Source organism: Phacochoerus africanus, chromosome 14 (genome assembly GCF_016906955.1).
Source record: "Phacochoerus africanus isolate WHEZ1 chromosome 14, ROS_Pafr_v1, whole genome shotgun sequence".
In the NCBI taxonomy this organism is placed as follows: domain Eukaryota; kingdom Metazoa; phylum Chordata; class Mammalia; order Artiodactyla; family Suidae; genus Phacochoerus; species Phacochoerus africanus.
In genome coordinates this window covers 11,775,036-11,795,358 of record NC_062557.1, presented here as the reverse complement: position 1 = coordinate 11,795,358, position 20,323 = coordinate 11,775,036, and the positions used below count along the sequence as shown (strand labels likewise).

General features: G+C 50.4%; 1 protein-coding gene across 7 annotated transcripts in view; it reads left to right on the top strand.

Moving 5' to 3' along the window:
- ARSG (arylsulfatase G) overlaps positions 1-20,323 on the top strand; it is a 126,583-nt gene that overhangs the window by 59,696 nt on the left and 46,564 nt on the right. For all 7 annotated transcript variants that reach the window (XM_047756616.1, XM_047756615.1, XM_047756614.1 and 4 more), the window contains exons 3-5: positions 13,582-13,769; positions 16,666-16,713; positions 18,706-18,817. In XM_047756616.1, the coding sequence (XP_047612572.1) occupies positions 13,582-13,769; positions 16,666-16,713; positions 18,706-18,817 (348 nt within the window). The remainder of the gene's footprint in view (positions 1-13,581; positions 13,770-16,665; positions 16,714-18,705; positions 18,818-20,323) is intronic.

The following is a 20,323-nucleotide window of genomic DNA, read 5'->3' as shown; positions in this document are numbered from 1 at the left end:
ATACATAATAGTTTGCCTCCGTTAACCCCAAACTTCCAATCCTTCTCTCCTCTGTACCCCACCCTGTTGGCAACCACGAATCTGTTCTCTATGTCTGTATATTTTCGTTTTGTAAATATGTTAATTTGTGTCGTATTTTAGATTCTACATAGAAGTGATAACATATGGTATTTGTCTTTCTCTTTTTAACTTACTTCATTTAGTATAGTCACATCCATGTTGCTGTAAATGGCATCATTTCATTCTTTTTTATGGCTGAGTAGTATTCCATTGTGTGGTATGTACCACATCTCCTTAATCCATTTATCTGTCAATGGACATTTAGGTTGCTTCCATGTCTTGGCTGTTGTGAGCAGAGCTTCAGTCAACATTGGGGTGCTGGTATCTTTTTGGATTAGAGTTTTGTCTGGAGCTCTGGAGCCCCAGGCATTCTTAGCATGTGACGGTCTAACTACGACCCTTGCCTCCTTGGTCACTTGGCCATCTTCCCTGTGTCTTCACGTGGAGTTCTCCCGTCTGCGTCTCTCTCTTCTTTTAAGGACATCAGTTATACTGGGTTAAGGACTCGCTCCATTCCAGTATGACCTCATCTTAACATCTGCGATGACCCTGTTTCTAAATAAGGTCACCTTCTGAGGGATAGGGGGTTAGACCTTCAGCATATCTTTTTTTTTGTGTGTGTGGGGGGAACCCAGTTCAACCCAGAACAGGCAGCAGTGGCACAGAGGCTGAAGAGGTAGGTTGAGCTAGTGTGTGGGGGGTGGGGTGGGGGGGGGTACGGTGGCCAAGCAGAAGGAAGTCACTGAAGACCAGGGCTCAGGGAATGGCAAGGTCCATCAGTGTGCCAGCGTGGGCTGGCAGAGAGTGAGCCTGGCACCTGAGAAGTTCACTGCAGCGATTCAGGTGGGGGACAAGGACCATGTCCATCCTGGGTGGTGTCGTTTGGAATGGGAGGAGCTGAAGGAGGCAGGGAGTGGCAGAGAGGAGGTGCTTCTGCTTCCAGCCAGTTTGACTGGGAGGGGGGCAGACCACAGGCTCTTGGAGGGAGGGTGCAAGCTGGGGCCTTCGTCGTACTCAAGGCAGTGGATGGGTTGCCCACGTAAGGACAAGAGCCAAGTGCCACCCACCCCAGGATTGTATCTATGCCTTGCAACACCGCTCCCCTAACCCTCCTCGGAATGTTCTTTCTCTCCCAATGAGCTAGTAATGACAGCAATCAGTGGACTACCATGAATTTTAAAAAATTATATTCCAGAGTTCCCTGGTGGTCTAGCCATTAAGGATCTTGCATTGTCACTGCTGTGGCACAGATTCAATCCCTGGCCTGAGAACTTCTGCATGCCACAGTGCTGCCCCCCACAAAAAATTCTCTTTTGAACCTGAAATTCTGCCAAGTCCTTGATGTACATCGAATAACCTAGTGAAATTGGTGCAGTTATGCCCATTTTGCCGATGTCGATACTGAGACTTGGATTAAATTACCCATCTTGTCTCCCACTAGATGAAGCTGGGGCCAGATTTGAACCTACACTTGCTTGTCTGCCCTTTTTTTTTTTTTTTGTCTTTTTGCTATTTCTTTGGGCCGCTCCCACGGCATATGGAGGTTCCCAGGCTAGGGGTTGAATCGGAGCTGTAGCCGCCAGCCTACACCAGAGCCACAGCAACTCGGGATCCAAGCCGCGTCTGCGACCTACACCACAGCTCAGATCCTTAACCCACTGAGCAAGGCCAGGGATTGAACCTGCATCCTCATAGATGCTAGTCAGATTTATTTCCACTGAGCAGCAACCGGAACTCCTGAGCTTCTCTTATTTTGTCCTTTTACCCTCTTGTGTCTTGACCCTCCTGCTAAAGTGCGAGCTTCCTGACAGAAAGGGTGGTGGTCCCTCTGCTCTGCCTGGTTGAACTAAACCAGCAGCTCAGGTGAAGAATTAGGGTGAGGGGTGATGGGCATGTGTATCTATTGGGAGGCAGGAAGGTGGCTGAGCAGAGGAATGTCCAGTGGGGAGCATCTCAAAGCCTCCCTAACCCGATCCTGGCGGGGTGAGGTCTCAGTGCCTGCAAAGAACGAGGTTGAGCAAGCCAGCATTCCCCCCGACCGTGCCCCCCAGCCGAGGACTGTCTGCCTGGTAGAGTGCAGGACTGCAGCTGCCCAAATTGGAGAAACAGCTTTCCTGCGTTCTGGAAACAGCCCCCAGGGGTCACGGGGGGAGCAGGCAGATACACCTGTGCTCTCCTGGAACTCCTTTCCAGAGGGGGAGCCGGGCAGCAGGCAAGGAGACACATCCACCACCGAGGTGAGGTCAGAGCCTTTAGATAAGCGCTAAGGACAAAATAGGACAGTGAAGCAGTGGAGGGTGGTTGGGTCAGGAGAGACCTCCCTGAGGAGGTGATGAGAGCGAGAGCTGGAAGACAAGATGGGGCCAGTCATGCGGGGACCAGAACGGAACATTCTCGACAGGCGGGACCTGAAAAGGGCCCGAGGCAGTAACGAGCTTGGGGTGTTCTAGGAAGAGCCACTCCGGGTGATGCGGCTGATGGGAGAGCGAGCAGGGGTGAGGGTGGGAAGATGTTGCTTGGGGTGCCGATCACCTGGGGTGTGGGTCCCACCCTTCCCGTGTGGTGTCGCACATGGAGACGGATGACGGATGCTTTGCATGCCTTTCTTGGGAACGCCACCAAGGCTGCTGGTGGTTGGGGGTGGCCAGCTTGGGGCTCTAACCAGGACGCCTGGCACCTGGCCTCTCTCTACATTATGCTCTAGAGGGATCCCTTCCCCTGGAACCGTGCAGGGCACAGACAGGGTTGCTGTGAGGCTGTTGTGGACTCTCCAGGTGCCTGGGTCCCACCTGGCTTCCCCAGGGGCCGAGAGGAACTGAATCTCAGAAGACCTCTGAGCTTTTTGGCCCTGTCTCTGTACTCCAACCTCCCTTTGGGAAGCTCTGATGGAGGCCTGTAAATCCAATGACTTTGGATTTATTTAAATTTTTTTTTAACTTTTTGTCTTTTTCCCAGGCTAGGGGTAAAATCAGAACTGTGGCTGCCGGCCTACGCCACAGTCACAGCAGTCCCAGATGTAGGCATGTGTGACCTACACCACAGGTCAGGGCAATGCTGAATCCTTAACCCACTGAGCGAATCCAGGGATTGAAGCTGCATCCTCATGGATGCTAGTCAGATTCATTTCTGCTGAGCCACAACGGAACCTCCCTGGATTTACTTTTTTTTTTTTTTTTCTGGCTGTGCCTGCAGCCCGGAACTTGCAGCACAGCAGTGACAATACCGGTTCCTTAACTGCTAGGTCACTAGGGGAACTCCTGGATTTACTTAGATTACAATGAGAACTGATTTGTGGTTTTTCAGTGATTATTCCAGGAATGATGTTGGCTGATAAACTGTTTTTAGGATCCCTTTGGCTGCCCCTTGGAAACAGGAAGAGAAAGAATTGGGAGTGGGAATTGTAAATGGAGTGCAGGGCTTTGACATACAGCTGGGCAGGTTGTGCACTGTTCAAGTCAGGACCACGGTGTGGATGGTGGGTTAATGCTTTGCGGTTGCTGTCTTGAAATGCTTGGTAGTTTTTGAACAAGGGCCTGTGTATTTTCATTTTGCCCTGGGCCCTGCACATGGTGCAGCTGCTCCTGCTGTGGTGGATAAAGAGATGACACCAGTAAGCTTGGGTCAACCCATACAGAATGACACACTCAAACCAGAATGAACTCGGGGCCAATAGCTGCCTGTGACTTAATGTATGTAAAATCCTCGGAGAAGTGCCCGGATTATAGTGCTTGATGAGCATTAGCTGTAAGAGTACTAATGGTAACCTAATATCTAGTAGTAGAGTAGTAATCTAATCTTAGTAACAGTAATTATTATAAGGAACATTTAGGCATGTGAGCTAGGAGGGTTCCTGTGCTTTAATCTCAGGAGGAAGAGACTGGAAGCAGCTGGGTAGAGGTGAACATTTTGCGGGGGGAGAAAATTACGAGCACCAAAGGATTCTTTTTTCTTTTGGGGGATTCTTTTTTCTGTTTGGGATTCTTTTTTCTTTTTTGGCCACTGTGCTGTGCAGCAGCGTGATGTGGGGGTCTCAGTTATCAGACCTGGGATTGAACCTGGGCTGCAGCAGTGAAAGGCTGAGTTCCAACCACTGGTCCACCAGAGAACTCCCAGGGTTTGGGATTCTAGGAGTGGCAGTTACTAGCCACCTGCAGCATCCAGGACCCTGGATTTTGCCCCAGGGGTTTACCCCCCGCCCCCCAGAGGCCCCAGTATGTGGGGAGATGGGGATGCTGGGAGAGAAGCCTGGGCCTGGCAAGTTAGCAGGTGCCCAGCAGTGGAGGGAAGGAAGGCCGCCTGAGCTCCTTCCAGCCGCAGGGAGTGGAGGGTCAAGGAAGGAAGTGCTGGCAGCGGGGAGAAGCCAGAGCATGTGCGGCACACTCGTCTTCCCTGCCCTCATTCTGTCAGATGGAGGCATCGCACGTCTGCTTCCAAGTGTGGGGCTTCAGGGCCAGGCCAGCGCTTTCAGACAGGCATTGCCGGGATCTCCCACTGCAGGTCACGGCCCTGATCTGCTCCGTCTTTGCCATTTGTTGTCTTGAAAAATGGTGTGAGGGGTATGGGCGGGAGGGATACATTAAGCCTTTGGGATTAACATCTATGCACTGCCGTATATCAAATAGGTAACCAACAAGGCCCTACTGTGTAGCCCAGAGGACTCTACTCAGCATTCTGTGACAACCTATGTGGGGAAAAGAATCTGAAAAAGCGTGGATGTACATGCATGTAAAGCCGAATCACTTTGCTGAGCTAACGCGCTGTTGTAACTCAAGTGTTTGCCAGGAGAAAATAAAAATCGTTAGGGAATTCACCCATCATCTGGGACTGAGGCCCAGGTCTCTTTAGCAAGACGCATCACGTTGTACAGAAGCAAAGAGGTTGGTGGCGTCACCCACACAGCACGTGTTGGGTGGTGTCCCACCTTGTTCTGGGCTGAGAACTTCAAGGTGAGGCAGGTGCGGTCCAGGGAGAGAGAGAGACGCTGCTCTGGCTGTGAATTGCTGAGTGGCAGCCCAGCCCCAAAATAGGGGCTCAAAACAACCACCGTTTTATTGCACCTCGTGATGCTGTGGATCAGACGTCTCTTGGTTGGGCAATTCTTTCCTGGGTCGTGTTGACTAAGGATGCTCTGAGGAAATTCAGCAAAGCTGAAGGCTGGGCTGGGAGGTCTGAGCTGGCCTCCTCCACATGTGTGACATTTAGACGCCGGTGGCCTCAGCTAGGGTCATTGACTGGAGCACTTACAGATGGCCTGTTCACTATGGCATTCTTGGTGTAGTCTGGTCTGATTTCTTTCTTTCTTTCTTTTTTTTTGGCTGCACCCACTATGTGGAAGTTCCTGGGCCAGAGACTCAACCCGAGTCATAGCGGTGACCTGAGCTGCTACAGTGATGCCAGATCCTTAACCTGCTGTGCCACCAGGGAACTCCTAGTCTGAGGTCTTATATGACAGCTCATAGAATATTTTAAGGGAGGAGGTGTCAGGCTTGTAAGGTCTGAGCCTAGAAACTGGCAGGGTCACCTGCACATTATTTGGTGGTCGGAGCGGTCTGGGACTCAAGAGGAGGGGACTGGGACCACGCCTCTCAGTGGGAGGGCTATTAAAGAATGTGGCTGCCTTGGAGCTGCCCTATATAAGAAAACAAAGAATTATGGTTCAGTGTCATAAAGGCTATGCCAAAGGGTATATGATTATGGGGAGCAGAGGGTGCCCTAATTCCGTACAGGCGAGGAGGGGTGGGAGAGGTGCAGATGGGGTGGGGAACGGAGAGTCAGGGAAGATGACGTGAAGCGGGTGACATCTGAGGATCTGAGCTAGGTCTTGAAGGCCACCGGGACGTGTCAATCAAGATAAAGTAGGATTGGAGTTCCCATGTGGCTCGGTAGGTTAAGGATCCAGCGTTGTCCCTGCAGTGGCTCAGGTGGCTGCTGTGATGCGGGTTGGATTTCTGCCGCGGATGCAGACAAAATAATAAAGTCAGACAGTAGGAGGGAGGCCTTTCCAGGAGGGGGTGGGGGGCACAGAGGGCCGGGAGTGACATGGTGTGCTGGGAATACGGGGTGTGCAGGGGTGCGACAGAGAAGCAGACCACGACAGAGAGCGAGATCTTGATTTTTGGTTTGATCGCTGTGATCCGATTTGGGTCGTAGACGTTTGCATGAACGTGGAGGATGGGCAGGGCGGCAGGAAGCGCAGCCTCCTGTGACAGTTTTGACTGTCACTCCCAGGACCTCCATCAAGGCAGTGACCATGGGTGGCGGAGAGGAGGTACCGAGCTGGGAGCTATTTAGGACCCGGAATTGAGCGGCCTGGGCGACCGATTTGTTTGTTTGTTTGTTTAGGGCCGCACCTGCAGCATTTGGAAGGTCCTAGGCTAGGGGTCCAATCAGAGCTGCCGCTGCCGGCCTGTAGCCACAGCCACAGCAACGTGGGATCCTTAACCCACTGAGTGAGGCCAGGGATTAAACCCACGTTCTCATGGATACCGTTGAGCCGCCACGGGAACTCCTGGGTGACTAGTTTCACCCGAAGAGAAAACAAGAGGGAATAGTCCAGGCGGGTCCTGGGGTTCTCTGCTGGGTGGTGGTGATGCCCAGCAAGGTGGCAGATGGGGGCATGTTTTGGAGGTGCAGGTAAGGCCCTCAGCCCCGGATCATTGCTTCCAGGTGCCGAGTGGAGATGCCCCCCGCCCCTGCCCCGGAGGGGCTGGCTGTGAAGGCATCAGCCTCTGCAGTGAGTCTGGGATGGGGAGTGTTCTTCTTCCTCTTTTTTTTTTTTTTTTGTCTTTTTAGGGCCGCACTTGCAGCATATGAAAGTTCCCAGGCAAGGGTAGAACCGGACCTGCAGCTGCCGGCCTACGCCACAGCCGCAGCAACCTGGGATCCTTAATCCAATGACCAGCGATCGAAGTCGCATCCTCACAGACACTATGTGCAGTTCTTAACCCGCTGAGCCACAACGGGAACTCCAGAATAGTTTTAGACGTTGGTTGAGAGGGAGGGGGATTGCATGGGGCTTTCCAGAGGGTGTGTGAGGACCAGGAGTAAAAGAGGGGGTCCCAGAGTCCCCCAGTGTCTTGGAGACTGACAAAGGAAGCAAAGCCCACAATGGAGGTGGACAGGAGGTAGGAGGTACGATCGGGAGGCAGGAGAGGAAGATGGAGAGGAGATGAAGTCGGCTCTCCTGGCAGGTGAAGAAGGAAGGTTTCTGGCAGGACAGAGGTCTCTGGGCACCTGCCTCCCTGATTGCAGGGAGGGCTGCGGGACCAGCTGGCGTGGGCTGAGGACGCCTGGACGCTCTTCTTTCTGGAGGCGTGTGTTCCTGGGATTGTAGCAAGGGTGCTCAAGAGAGCTCAAGGCTCTTGAGTGTCGCCTTCTGTCCCCACGCAGGTCTCCAAGGAGATGGCTTTTCAGTTTTTTTCTCCAAGGTTTCTAAGACTGGAGGCTGCCTGACTAACCTGAATAGATCAGGCCAGTGTTTTATCATCTCACTGCAAGAAGCTCTTCTGATGCCCAATTCATTCCCACAGTCCAGACCCAGCTGCATTTGGAGATTCGAGTGTGTGTGAGTGCGTGCGTGCGTGCGTGCGTGTGTGTGTGTGTGTGTGTGTGTGTGACCCACACAGGTTGTTGGATGATTAGGGCTCAGAGCTCTTCTGGTGCCAGTGCTCTGTTCTTGCCTCTCTTCCCTGGGCCTGGGGTACTGGGACCCACTTTCCTCTCTGCTTAGAACCTCACTCTATCTCTTGGGGTTCCCCTTCCCCTGGGACTGGCCGTGGAGTAGGTGAGTCTCCCTGCTTGACTTCTGGGACAAGCTCCAGACTTCAATGGGGCAGCGGGGTTTGATGTCCCCCGCGTGGAATTGGACTTGCCTAAGTTCAAAGGTGTTGCCCTTAGACACCCGGCTGTACAGTGCAAAGGTCTGGAGGCTGGACTGGAGCACAACGGCTGGTCCAGCAGAGAAGCCTGTTATCTCACCTCCCCTGCCCCAGTTTCCTCATCTGCAATGGAAATCCACATCCTAGGGCTGCCCTGAGCCTAAGCGAGTTAATACATGTAGAGGGGCCATGTCTATAGTTAGTGCTAAATAGTTAGTGCTTAACCAGTAGTAAAAGGGAAATGACCTCATAGGACTTTTGTTCCAAAACCAAACTGTAAGGTCACTAGGGACAAGGACTGTGTCTTGGCCCCCTGAGCATCTGTCACAGATTTGACTCCCGCTCGTCCATTGTGGCTCCTCAAACAATATTTTTGGAATGAATGCATGAAATGATCAATCATCCTTTTAAAAATTTTTTAATTAAAAAATTTTTTTGGCTGTGCCCGAGGCATACATAAGTTCCTGGGACAGGAATCAAACCCGAGCCACAGGAGTAGCCTGAGCCATAGCAGTGACAATGTCAGTTCCTTAACCACTAGGCCATCAGGAAACTCCACTCCTTTTAAAATTTTATTTTATTTTATTTATTTCTTTTTGGGGGGGCTGCAGATGCAGCATATGGAAGATACCAGGCTAGGGGTCAAATTGGAGCTGCCGCTGCAGCTTGTGGCAACACTGGATCCTTATCCCACTGAGTGAGGCCAGGGATCGAAGCTGCATCCTTGTGAATACTAGTTGGGTTCTTAGCCTACTGAGCCACAATGGAAACTCCTGGTTTTGAGGCTTTTAAGAGCTGTGTTCTATGCTAGCCACCTGCCTTCCAGACTTTACAACTTCGTTAATATTAAAAAACCTCAAATAGAGGTATATGGATCCTTAACCCACTGAGTGAGGGCAGGAATCAAACCCACATCCTCATGGATACTAGTTGGGTTTGTTTCCTTTGAGTTACAATGTCCACCCCTTTTAAAAATAAATGAGTAATTTCTCATCTAAGACCTTCAGATCTGATCCCTAGCCTAATAGACTTTTATTCTTTCCTAAGAGATTCTTTTTGGGCATTTTTGTTCTTTTTTTTTTTTTTTTTTAAGGGCCGCACTGGTGGTATATGGAAGTTCCCAGGCTAGGGGTCAAATCGGAGCCGTAGTTGCTGGCTACACCACAGCCACAGCAGTGCTGGATTGAACCGCGTCTGCGACCTACACTACAGCTCATGGCAACGCTGGACCTTTAACCCACTGAGCAGTGCCAGGGATCGAACCCAAGTCCTCATGGATTTCAGTCAGGTTCGTTAACCACTGAGCCACGACGGAAACTCCCTCTTTTGGGGCATTTTCCTCCCAGTCTGTAAGATTTTGTTTGTTATTTTTTTGTTAAATTGAGGCGAAATTCATATAGCATAAAATGAACCATTTGAAAGTGAGCAATTCAGTGACGTTTAGAACATTCGTAATGCTGTGCACCACCACCTCTGTCTGGTCTCAAAACACTTTCACCACCCCAAAAGGAAACCCCATATTCATTAAAGCAATTTCTTTCCATCCTCCCCCCCCCCAGCCCCCAGCCAACACCAACTTCTTTTCTGTCCCCATGGATGGACCTATTCCAAGTATTTCACATAAATGGAATCATACAACATGTGACGTTTTTGGGTCGGGCTACTTTCATTCACATAACGTTTTCAAGGTTCATCTATATTGTAACCCGCGTTAAGGGCTCCATTCTTTTTTGCGGATGACTAATATTCCATTGTGTGGCAATGCCGCATTTGGTGTATCCATTCATCCATTGATAGACGTTTGTGCTTTTCTTTACCTTCTGGATCTTAAGTGCGTTGCTATTTTTTCATGCGTGTGTAAGGATTTTTGTTTGAGTATCTGATTTCAGTTCTCTCGGGTAATTCCAATCCTAGGAGTGGACTTGCTGCGTCACATCGTAATCAGCTCGTAAGGTTTCCAAAGTCTTTCCTTATGATCTCTCGGCTTGGCTGTTAACATTTAAAAAGCAGAGGGGGGAAAACGGACAAGAACAGAAAGGAATCCACCGTATTGCTTTGCAGACCTCATTGCCCTCCAGGGCCATCACCTCCGCAGACGCCAAGGTCAGGCGGAAGGGCAGAGTTTCCCAGGGCCCTGCTCGCTCCGACCAGGCTGCACACAGCCCCATGAGGGGGTGTGAAAGCAGTAGACACGCATAGGACTTTCTTTATGTTACAGGTGGTTCTATTGGCCAGAGACAGGTTGTATAAGGGACACGTTTGTGGGTAGAGTTCCTGCCCCCCCCACCTCCTTATTTTGGCTGCACCTGCAGATACAGAAGTTCCAGGGCCAGGGATCAAGCCCGTAACACAGTAGTGGCAACACCAGCTCCTTAACCTGTTGAGCCAGCAGAGAGCAACTAGAGTCCCTTTTTTTCTTCTTTTTTTGGCCGCCCTGTGACATACGGAATTCCTGGGCTAGGGGGTCATCGGATCTGTGCCACACTTGCAACCTACACCACAGCTGTAGCAATGCTCTTTGTGCCCAGCCAGGGATCGAACCTGCAGCTGATGCAGCTGCAGCTGATCAGAGATGCAGCTGATCCCATTGCGCCACAGTGGGAACTCCTCGAGTCCCTTTTTAGTATTATGTCTGAATCTCCTCTGTACTGGGCTTTTGCCAGAGTTGTCTGCATGGAGAAGCTGGGATTTGAATGTGTTTCCCCATTTTCCTGTGCCAGGCTGGCCTCTGTGAGGGCACGGACCACAAGGCTATGTCCCCTAACTGGTCTCAGCCCATGAGCAAGCACCACTCTAGCCAGGATGCCTGGGGTGAGGCCGGGCCCAATTCAGAGCTGTGGTCCATGGATTCTGGGAAGTGCTACCTTTCAGGTCTGGGGTCGAGGCTGAGCCCTGCGGCTGTAACGTAGGTAGGACCCAGCCTGAGACATGGGGGTGGAGGGCTCTGGGGTGGGCGGGTGGGAGGCAGTGTTTAAACCCACGCTATTCACCCTGGTCCCCTGATCTCTTCATGGAACGTCACATCATGACCCTCAAATGTGCACCTTTCACGTTAGCAAGTTATCTCTTTAAAAAAAAAAAAATTTTATGGGGTCTTACTCTAGAGCACAGGGGACTATGTCCAATCTCTTGGGTTAGAACACAGTGAAAGATAGCAAGAAAAAAAGAATATACGTATATGTATGACTGGGTCACTTTGCTGCACAACAGAAATTGAAGGAACGTTGTAAATTGACTATAATAAAAAAAATTAAGTTTTCTTAGTTAGTTTGAGGTGTACAGCCAAGTGATTCAGTTTAAATATATGTATAGCTATATATAGATTCTTTTCCATCATCGGTTTTATTATAAGATATTTGAGTGTAGTTCCCTGCACTGTAGAGTAGACCCTTGTTGCTTACCTATTTTCTATATAGTCATGTATACTCTGAATTTATCTCTCTTCCCACATGTTACCTTTAAAACTATTGAAAAGCTGCCACTTTTTGGTGAATGTGTTCAGGGAAACCACCGCCCGTATCCTTCCTGCTTTGTCCCAGTCCCAGTAATTTGGGGGTTTGATGACATCTTCAGATGATGTGGCTGGGGGAGGAAGACTTCTCCCCTCCCCTCCCCTTTCCTCTATTTATAGAGCCCTATTTTAGGAGCTGGAAATATGCTGGGTGAGCATTGCAAGCAAAGCCCGGCTCTCAGGGAGCTTGCATTCTCCCAGGGAGGGAGAGGCCAGAATGAAGGAACACAAAAAATAAATCAGGTAATTCCAGGTTGGGCTTGGAGCCGTCAACTGGGTCCCAGGGTGCTTGGTTAGAGGACAGAGGGGGCTCCCACCAAGGAGCCCTAAGGGCAAGGAGAGCTCAGGTAAAATCTGGACGTGCATTCTAGGCAGAGGGGACCAGTGCCCTAATGTTATATGGCAATTATGTCACAATAAAACTGGACAAGAAGAATGAAAACATGCTTTCGCATGCCTGTAATGAAGAAAATAAATTCGAATTCCCCAATATCATGCTGTATCCAGTTCATAGTAAATTTCGCTAGTGAGCCCTCTAATGTGTCGTCAGCTTGTTTGAATTGGAATTAGGCAAGGATCAGGTATTGCATTTGGTTATACCTCTTCAGTCTTTTTAAAAATGTAAATATCCCCCCCATCTCATCTTTCCCTCAGACATTGACTTTTTTTTTTTTTCTTTCCACTTTTTAGGGCTGCACCCAAGGCACGTGGACGTTCCCAGGCTAGGGGTTGAATCGGAGCTGTAGCTGCTGGCCTACACCACAGCCACAGCCACACCAGATCCTTAACACACTGCGCGAGGCCAGGAATCGAACCTGCATCCTCGTGGACACTAGTCAGATTTGTTTCCGTGGCACCACAACGGGAACTCCAGACACTGACTTTTTGAAGCAATCCCACTGGTTGTCCTATAGAATGTCTAGAGACTGGTTTGCTGAATCCTTTTCTTGTGGTGTCATTTAACTTGCTTTTCTCTTAATTATAGTTCCTGTACTATGGAAGTTTAAGTCCAGGGGTCTGATTAGATTCAGGTTAGACATTCTGGGTAAGAATCCTTGCTGTTTTGAACTCCAAATTGCCTCCCATCAGGAGAAACGCAAGGTCAGGTTGCCCCATCCTTAGCGACATTAAATTGAATCAGATTCCTTGAGGCTAGGAGATGGCTAGACTGTTTCTCCAACAGTGTCTGAAAAGGGCTGGGCTTACATAATGGATACTAGTCCATTCTTGTCATTAGCAATAGTTACGTTCTATAAAGGCCCCGTGAACATTGAATTAGGGAATTCTAGAGCCCCTGCTCCTAGAGGGAACACAGGGTCTGGTTCCTGGAAGCCCCTGGTCACAACATTTTCATAAATTGATCAGGACAAAACCTTGTTTTATGTATGTTTCTGTTTTTGATTCATTGACATGGAACTCAAGGCTAACAGCACTATTCCCGAATGAGGCTTATCTGACACCTGTATTTTCTCTGTAAGGCACGTCACAGCCCTCTTGAGGTTAAGAGCACTAGCCAGACCCCCAGCACTATGCTTGGAGGTTGTTTTAAACAGTGCAACCACCAGCAGAAAGAAAAAAATTTCAAAAAACCGTGGTGCTAAATTGACTGTAAAAAGGAGAACCCTTGCTTATGGTGTGAGAGCCAAACAAGATCATCTCACTCAACCTCAGCTGGAAATGTGTACATCAGGTGACTCGGTTACGAGCCTTGAGCATTTACTTTGAGGGTACAAATACACTGAGTTGGTAGGTGAATTCACAATATGGGATTGGGAGTTCCCTTGTGGCTAAGTGGGTTAAGGAGCTGGTGTTGCCACAGCAGTGGCTCAGGTTTGAGCCCTGGCCTGGAAACTTACGCATGTCCTTGGCGTGGCCCCAAACAAAGCCAAACAAAATCTGGAATCTGCAAATAAAGAGGATCAAGCAAAGATGTTAAAGTCCACTTGACCTAGCTGTGTGACCTTGGATGCATTGCATTACCTCTCTGGGCTTCATTGTCTTTACTTGTTCCACAACTGGGCGATTAAGCTTTTTTTCCAGCCCTGGAATCCCAGGAACTGAGTGGGAATTGAGTTTCTCTTGGTTTGGCTTTCTCTGGTTGAACGGACCCCAATCACGTTCCTTTCCCTGCAGGTTTGTGGATTTCCACGCAGCCGCCTCCACCTGCTCGCCCTCCAGGGCCTCCCTGCTCACTGGCCGGCTGGGCCTTCGTAATGGGGTCACTCACAACTTTGCAGTCACCTCCGTGGGGGGCCTTCCACTCAACGAGACCACCTTGGCCGAGGTGCTGCAGCGGGCCGGCTACATCACCGGGATGATTGGTAACGTGAGCCCCTCAGCCGGGAACCCCACCCCGCTTCTTTCCCTGCATTTACCGTGATGACTGCTTGGTGTTTGTAGAACCCCGATGCCCTGCCACCTCTTCTGCTCATGTCTGCTTTTTTGGTTTCCTTCTTGCTGTCTGAGTTAGGAATGGTTTCAGCTACAAGTCACTGAAAGACCAAATGGTAGACAAAACCATATATGGAACTAGTTTCCTCCCATTACAACTAGCTTAGAGGTACATGATGGCTTTCATTGGCTGGACCACTCAAAGATATACCATTTCTATCTGTCTGCTTTCCCCTCCTTAGTATGTTGGCTTTTGTGCCCATGCTCCTTGCCTCATGGCTGCAATATGGTGGCTTTAGCACCGTTCACTGTAATTTGGCTTAAAGAAGGGAAAGGGGGCTGGTGCCCACCTCATCTGTTGACTCTTATCAGGAAAGCCAATCTTTTCTCAGACGCTCCCCTTGCCTCCAGCAGAAATGCACTCAAATCCCATGGCCACCCCTTGCTGCAAAGAAAGCTGGGAAACTGGCATCAAGATTATAATGATTGATTTGGACTCAGGCACGGGACCCCCGCCCCCCGTGAAGGTTCTATTGATGGGACTAGTGGGGACCTGGGTGTAGGGTAGGGAGCCAGCTGCATCTGTCACATTGTCCAACGGCTTCCCTTCATTTAAAATGTTTGTAAGCATTTAATATGTGCCCAGCCATGGACTGAGTGCCTGGGTGAGCAAACTGAGGCTCAGGCAGGGCAAGAGACCTGGTCACCATTGCCAGGCCTGGAGCTGGTGGAGACAGATCTAGACAGGAGGGTCTGGCCCAGCCCTGCTCTTAGGCTTTGCTGGATGGCCAGTCTCTCCTACAGAGGCCCAGACAACGCAGCATCCCAGCAGCATCTTCAGGTTGCCTGTGCCTATTATTCTAACTCTCCAGGAGCTGGGTCCAGTGGGATTCCGGCCTCCCTCCAGCTCACCCTGCCTCCAGTGGCGAGGGAGGGTGTGCCGGCACACAGGATGCCGCCAGGGGCCCTGTGGGGATGTCACTGGTGCCTGGAGCTCCCGTGTTAACCTGTACGAGGCTGGCCTGTGTGGTGTGTTGGCCCAGCTCCTCTGCATTCAAGGAGCCTGACATCCTTCTTAGAAGATGCGGTATCTTCATTGTCCCAGGAGGACAACAGGCCTTAGTCAGTAGGAGGCAGGACCAATTAAGATGCAAACCCTCTCTCCCGATCCGTCCCTCTCTCTCCATACCCGGAGGTATTAATTATTGCGAAGCTCTCGCTGGCGGCTAAGTAGCCTTACTGGCCTTGCTCCCTGGGCTCTCCGACCCTAACACTTCATGCAGCATCACCCGGCTGGGTTCTTCCCCAACTGGGTTGGATCCTCTTTGCCTTTCCCTCCTCAAGAGGCAACTTTAAACCCCAAGAAGGCAACAGATGACAGGTGCCCTGTTCAGTTGTTACCCCCTCCCCTCCCCCTCATTACTCCTTTTGCTTCTCCAGGAGATGATACAGAAACACATCCCCTTGTTGAGATCAAGGATTTCCTATAAGCACACTATAGTATGTATCACATATATTTCCCTGTAAGGGAAAATTAAAAACCTGCCGAAGGAAGATCAAGTCCATCGATACCACTCACTCTTTGCTTCTGATCTTGGTCCTTGTCAATATATTTTTACCTCGTTGTATAGGTGTCACTTTGTCCTTCTTTTCCCCCTTCCTATTATTTTAGATTTCCCTGTCATACTAATTGTATATGTTTATTATAATTGTTACAATTTTAGAAATAATTTAAAAATGGTACTAAATTCTACATGTCCATGTGAGTCTAAGCATTCCATACAACGCTTAATCCACTTCCCTCAACTTATTGTATTTTTTTCCAAACCTATGGAGCAGCTGTAAGAAGGGACTATCAGGCACCCATATACCCTTCACCTAGATTCACCAGTTGCTAATTTTGGCTCCATGCATTTGTCTTTAAAAGAGAGTTTGGGAGTTCCCTTGTGGTGAAGCAGGTTAAGGCTCTAGCTTTGTCACTTCAGTGGCTCGGGTTCAATCCCTGGCCCTGGCAACATCCACATGTTGCTGGCACAGCTGGGAGGAAAAAAAAATCGTTTGGAAGTATTTTATTGGCCATGTAAAATCATTTACTTGGCCAGACTCCTGTGGTTGCCTGTTTATTTCTGTGCTCAGTGTTGTTTTCTGCTGTTTCGGTCTTTGCACCAGCTTTTTTCTTGGTTCCCTTGCCTCGTGGGTGATTCCCTGGGATCTTCAGTCAGAGCAGAATTAGCAGGTCAGAGGGCTCCAGCCTTGGCTGAGCACTTGCTTCACATCGCCCAGTTATTGCCCCCAAAACAGCGTCTTTACAGAGCGAGGAGTTTCCTCATTTGCTGACCCACAGTTGGGCGGCAGCAGGGAGGCGAGCTCTAGCCTCTGCAGACTGCTGATGCTGGCCAGGGAGGAACATGCTGAAACCTGGCAGGAACCAGCATCTCTGAGACTAGCCGTGCACCTGCTCCCTGGGTCACCCGGCGCCTTTGCAGGGCCCCGGAGCAGGAGGGAGGGGGGAGGATGCGGCCGGCCCTGGACAGTTGCCGTGCTGCATCCTCTTTGGGAGCTGAAGCTCAGCCTCCTGACTTCTCTAGGCTCCTTGTAACAGCTCATCTTCCCCTTCCCCTGCGTGCTTTCCTGCCTGGGCCCTGAGTCATCCTTGCTTGCTTTCTGCCTCCCCGGGGACTCCCTCTGTGTCCCAGAGAGCAAGGCTTGGCTTTCATACAGCCTGTGCAGCCTCTTTTCACTTGTCCTCAGGAAACGGCAAAGCTGATGGGGAGCTGGGAGCCCCCAAAGGATTCCACTCAAAGTCTCTCTCTTGTTTTCCTACAGGCAAGTGGCATCTTGGACACCACGGCTCTTTTCACCCCAACTTCCGCGGTAAGAATTCCTTGGGGGATTGGTTACCTAGGAAACAGGAAAATAGAGATCTCTGTGTAAAGGGACTCCATTAACGTTTCAGCCACCTGCCTCTGGAGGACATCTCTCCTAGGTTGGGACATCTTTGTTCACAAGGTCACCTGGGTACATTTGAGATGCCCAGGGCTGTTCTAATCCCACGTCCCTCTCACCTGGCTCCCACTCCCTTGGTGCCCGTCTGCCCTTCTGGCTTCCCCATCGAGAGCCCCTCAGTGTTGGGGCTTTTTTTGGTTTGTTTTTGTCTTTTTAAGGCCGAACCTGTGGCATATGGAAGTTCCCAAGCTAGGAGTCCTACAACCGCAGCCACAGCAACATCAGATCGAAGCCCTGACTACGACCTACCCCGCAGCTCACAGTAACGCTGGATCCTTAACCCACTGAGCGAGGCCAGGGATCGAACCTGTGTCCTTAGGGATACTAGTCGGGTTCATTTCCTCTGAGCCATGATGGGTACGCCCCCTCCGTGTTCTCCTTGACCCAGTTCTTCACCTGTCGGGGAACGTTCAGCCCCCATGAGGTCCAGCAGGGAAAGAAGTAAAAGTTGTCAGCTGGGTTCCCTGAAGCAGGGACCCAGAGAGGAGTGGGAAGTCCTGTGGGAAGCTCAACACGAAAGCTTGTGCTGGAGAAGAGCTAGGAAGAGGGAGGGAAGAGTCAACATGAGGTTTTCAGTCTCAGTTTGACCCTCACACCCTTCTCCCCGCCCCCCACCCTCATCTGCCTAAACCCAATCCTGCCAGCCCTCTTCAGCTAGCTGAAATGCCATCTCTTTCCAAAAGCATTTTGAGATTCCTCTCCTAACCCCATCCCACCCCCAGCATCCAGGGCTCACTTCTTCCCCTCGTCTCTCTTGTTGGTTTACTAATAATCCATCTTTTATAGCTACATTTATATTTCTTTCTTTCTTTTTTTTTTGTCTTTTTGTTGTTGTTGTTGTTATTGTTGTTGTTGTTGTTGTTGCTATTTCTTGGGCCGCTCCCGCGGCATATGGAGGTTCCCAGGCTAGGGGTTGAACCGGAGCTGTAGCCACCGGCCTACGCCAGAGCCACAGCAACGTGGCATCCGAGCCGCATCTGCAACCTACACCACAGCTCATGGCAACGCCGGATCGTTAACCCACTGAGCAAGGGCAGGGACCGAACCCGCAACCTCATGGTTCCTAGTCGGATTCGTTAACCACTGCGCCACGACGGGAACTCCCTCTTTCTTTCTTTTTTATGCACCTGAAGCATATGAAACTTCCCAGAATAGGGGTCGAATTGGAGCTGTAGCTGCCGACCTACTCCACAGCCACAGCAACTCTGGATCTGAGCCATATCTGCAACTTATGTGGCAGCTTGCGGCACCAAGGGATCCTTAACCCACTGAGCGAGGCCAGGGATCAAACCTGTACCTTCATGGATACTAGTCAGGTTCTTACTCCTACGTTTCTATTTCTTTTTCTTTCGTTTTTTGGCCGCACCTGCCGTGTTCTCAGGCCAGGGATCGAACCTGCGCCATAGCAGTGACCCGAACCACAGCAGGGACAACTCCAGCTTCACCAGGGAGCTCCCAACATTTCTACTTCTCTTCCCTTCAGAGAGGATGTTTCTTGAGGGCAGAATTTATTCTTTTCTCCCCCAGAGTGTCATGCACGGAGGAGGTCGTCACCAAACATTTCCTGGAAAGCGTCCTTCCTTGCCCTGGGCATGGCAGGTGTTCAGTAATTCTCCCCCACTTCCTTCCACTCTGGGTTAACTCTCATCACAAGATGTTTTGCAAATCTAGTCTTGAAGCAGCCGGAACCCAGCAAAGGGTTTTTTTTTTGGCCTACTGCAAAGGGATATGCATCAAATCCTCTTTTAATTACATACTCCAAAACACTGCAGAATTAAATCGGGGGAAATTAAATTTCTGTCCTGGGTGTAAGAAGGCAGGCGCATAGAGCAGAAGCCTGAGCCATTGCTCTTCTTCCAGGTTTTGACTACTACTTTGGGATCCCGTATAGCCATGACATGGGCTGCACCGACACCCCGGGCTATAACTACCCTCCTTGTCCGGCGTGTCCGCGGCGCCATCGACCATCCAGGTAATCCTGTCCAAGGCATTGGCAGTGGGCTCCAGAGCGAGGCGAAATCCTGCGTGGTCCATTAGGAGTAAATGAGGGAGGCCGAGAGGGGACAGTCACCCCAGCAAAAAAAGATAGACTACCTTTAGTGCCCCTGGAAATGCACCATTTGCTTGGAGTGGAGAGGGGGTGAACAAAAATGTTTTATTGGGATTTTTCCAGGTTCCTTGGAAGGGGTAGCCCAGCTGGGGAGACCCAGGGGCCCCCCAGGCCATCCCGGTGACCTGCCTCCTCCTCAGCCTGCTGGCTTTGCTCCTGGACCGCTCACCTGGCCCAGACCACGGGCCTGAGCCGGGAGAGAGAGAGAGGACGCGTTCACAGGGCTCCTTGCAAGCTTCACCACCCCTCCCCTCCAACACGCGACATAAGCCAGCATTCTGACGTTGGAATGTCGTCCAGGCACCAAACAGGATGTTTTAAAAACATATTCGGTGAAATGGGAAAATGCTCACAATAGAATAGTAAGTGAAAAAAGCAGGAAACAAATCATCAACAGTGTGATCTTAACTCCCTCTGTATTTACACCTCTAATAGCCCGAAAGGAAATACGCCGAACGGCTAACAATGGTTCATTCGCTCTGGTTGTGGGATTAAGAAGCCTTTTTTTTTTTCTTTCTCATTGTATTTTCCAAATATTCTCTAATGAGCATGCAATACATTTACTATCAGAAAAAGGTCATACACCTTACTCCGGTAATAAAGGTGCACGGCCTCTTCGGACCGTGCCCTGCGCTTATTTATAAGGTTGCAGGTGTCTGAGCCGCTTGGGGAACGCAAGTCTCGGGTGGCTTATTAATAGCACAATCGTTAGTATAATCATGGCTGTTGATTGAGAAATTGTTACATTCTAAGCAGTCTGCGTGCTGATCCGAGGCCCACATGACCGTGGAGTGAGGCAAGAGTTGATCCTGACTGTACAGGCAAGGACGGTTACCCGGCTGCCCAGGTCACACTGGAGCCGTGAGAAGGGGGGTGGAGATTCTAGCCTGGGTCTCTCTAGTCCAGAGCCCATGTCCTCTGTGTCCTAACTACTCAGTGTGGGGTTGCTGGCTGCTACTCAGGGCGTAGGCTTCATCTCAGCACTTGTGAGAAATGCAGGTGTTCAGACCCCACCCAGAGGTCCACCTTTTCACGAGATGCCCAGGTGACGCGAAAGCACGTTGCCGTGTGAGGAGTGATGCCCCAGTGTGAGACCCTCCGCTGCCCTCCTCACCGCCTGGGGGGCACACCTGCCCATCTCACAGGATGACACACTCCCTCTGGTCCCTTTTCAATCCGTGTTAAATCAAATAGAAGAGAAGTGTGGGCTGAGGGTGGAACAGGGAGAGGGTAAGGGACGGTGGGGCTGCACCAAAATTATCAAAAGCTGAAAAGCTGGACACGAATGAAGGGATTAACCTTGTGATGCCCAGGTTGTTGATTTTTTTTCCCTCTTTTTAAAAAATGATGGTCCTGGGTGATTATTTA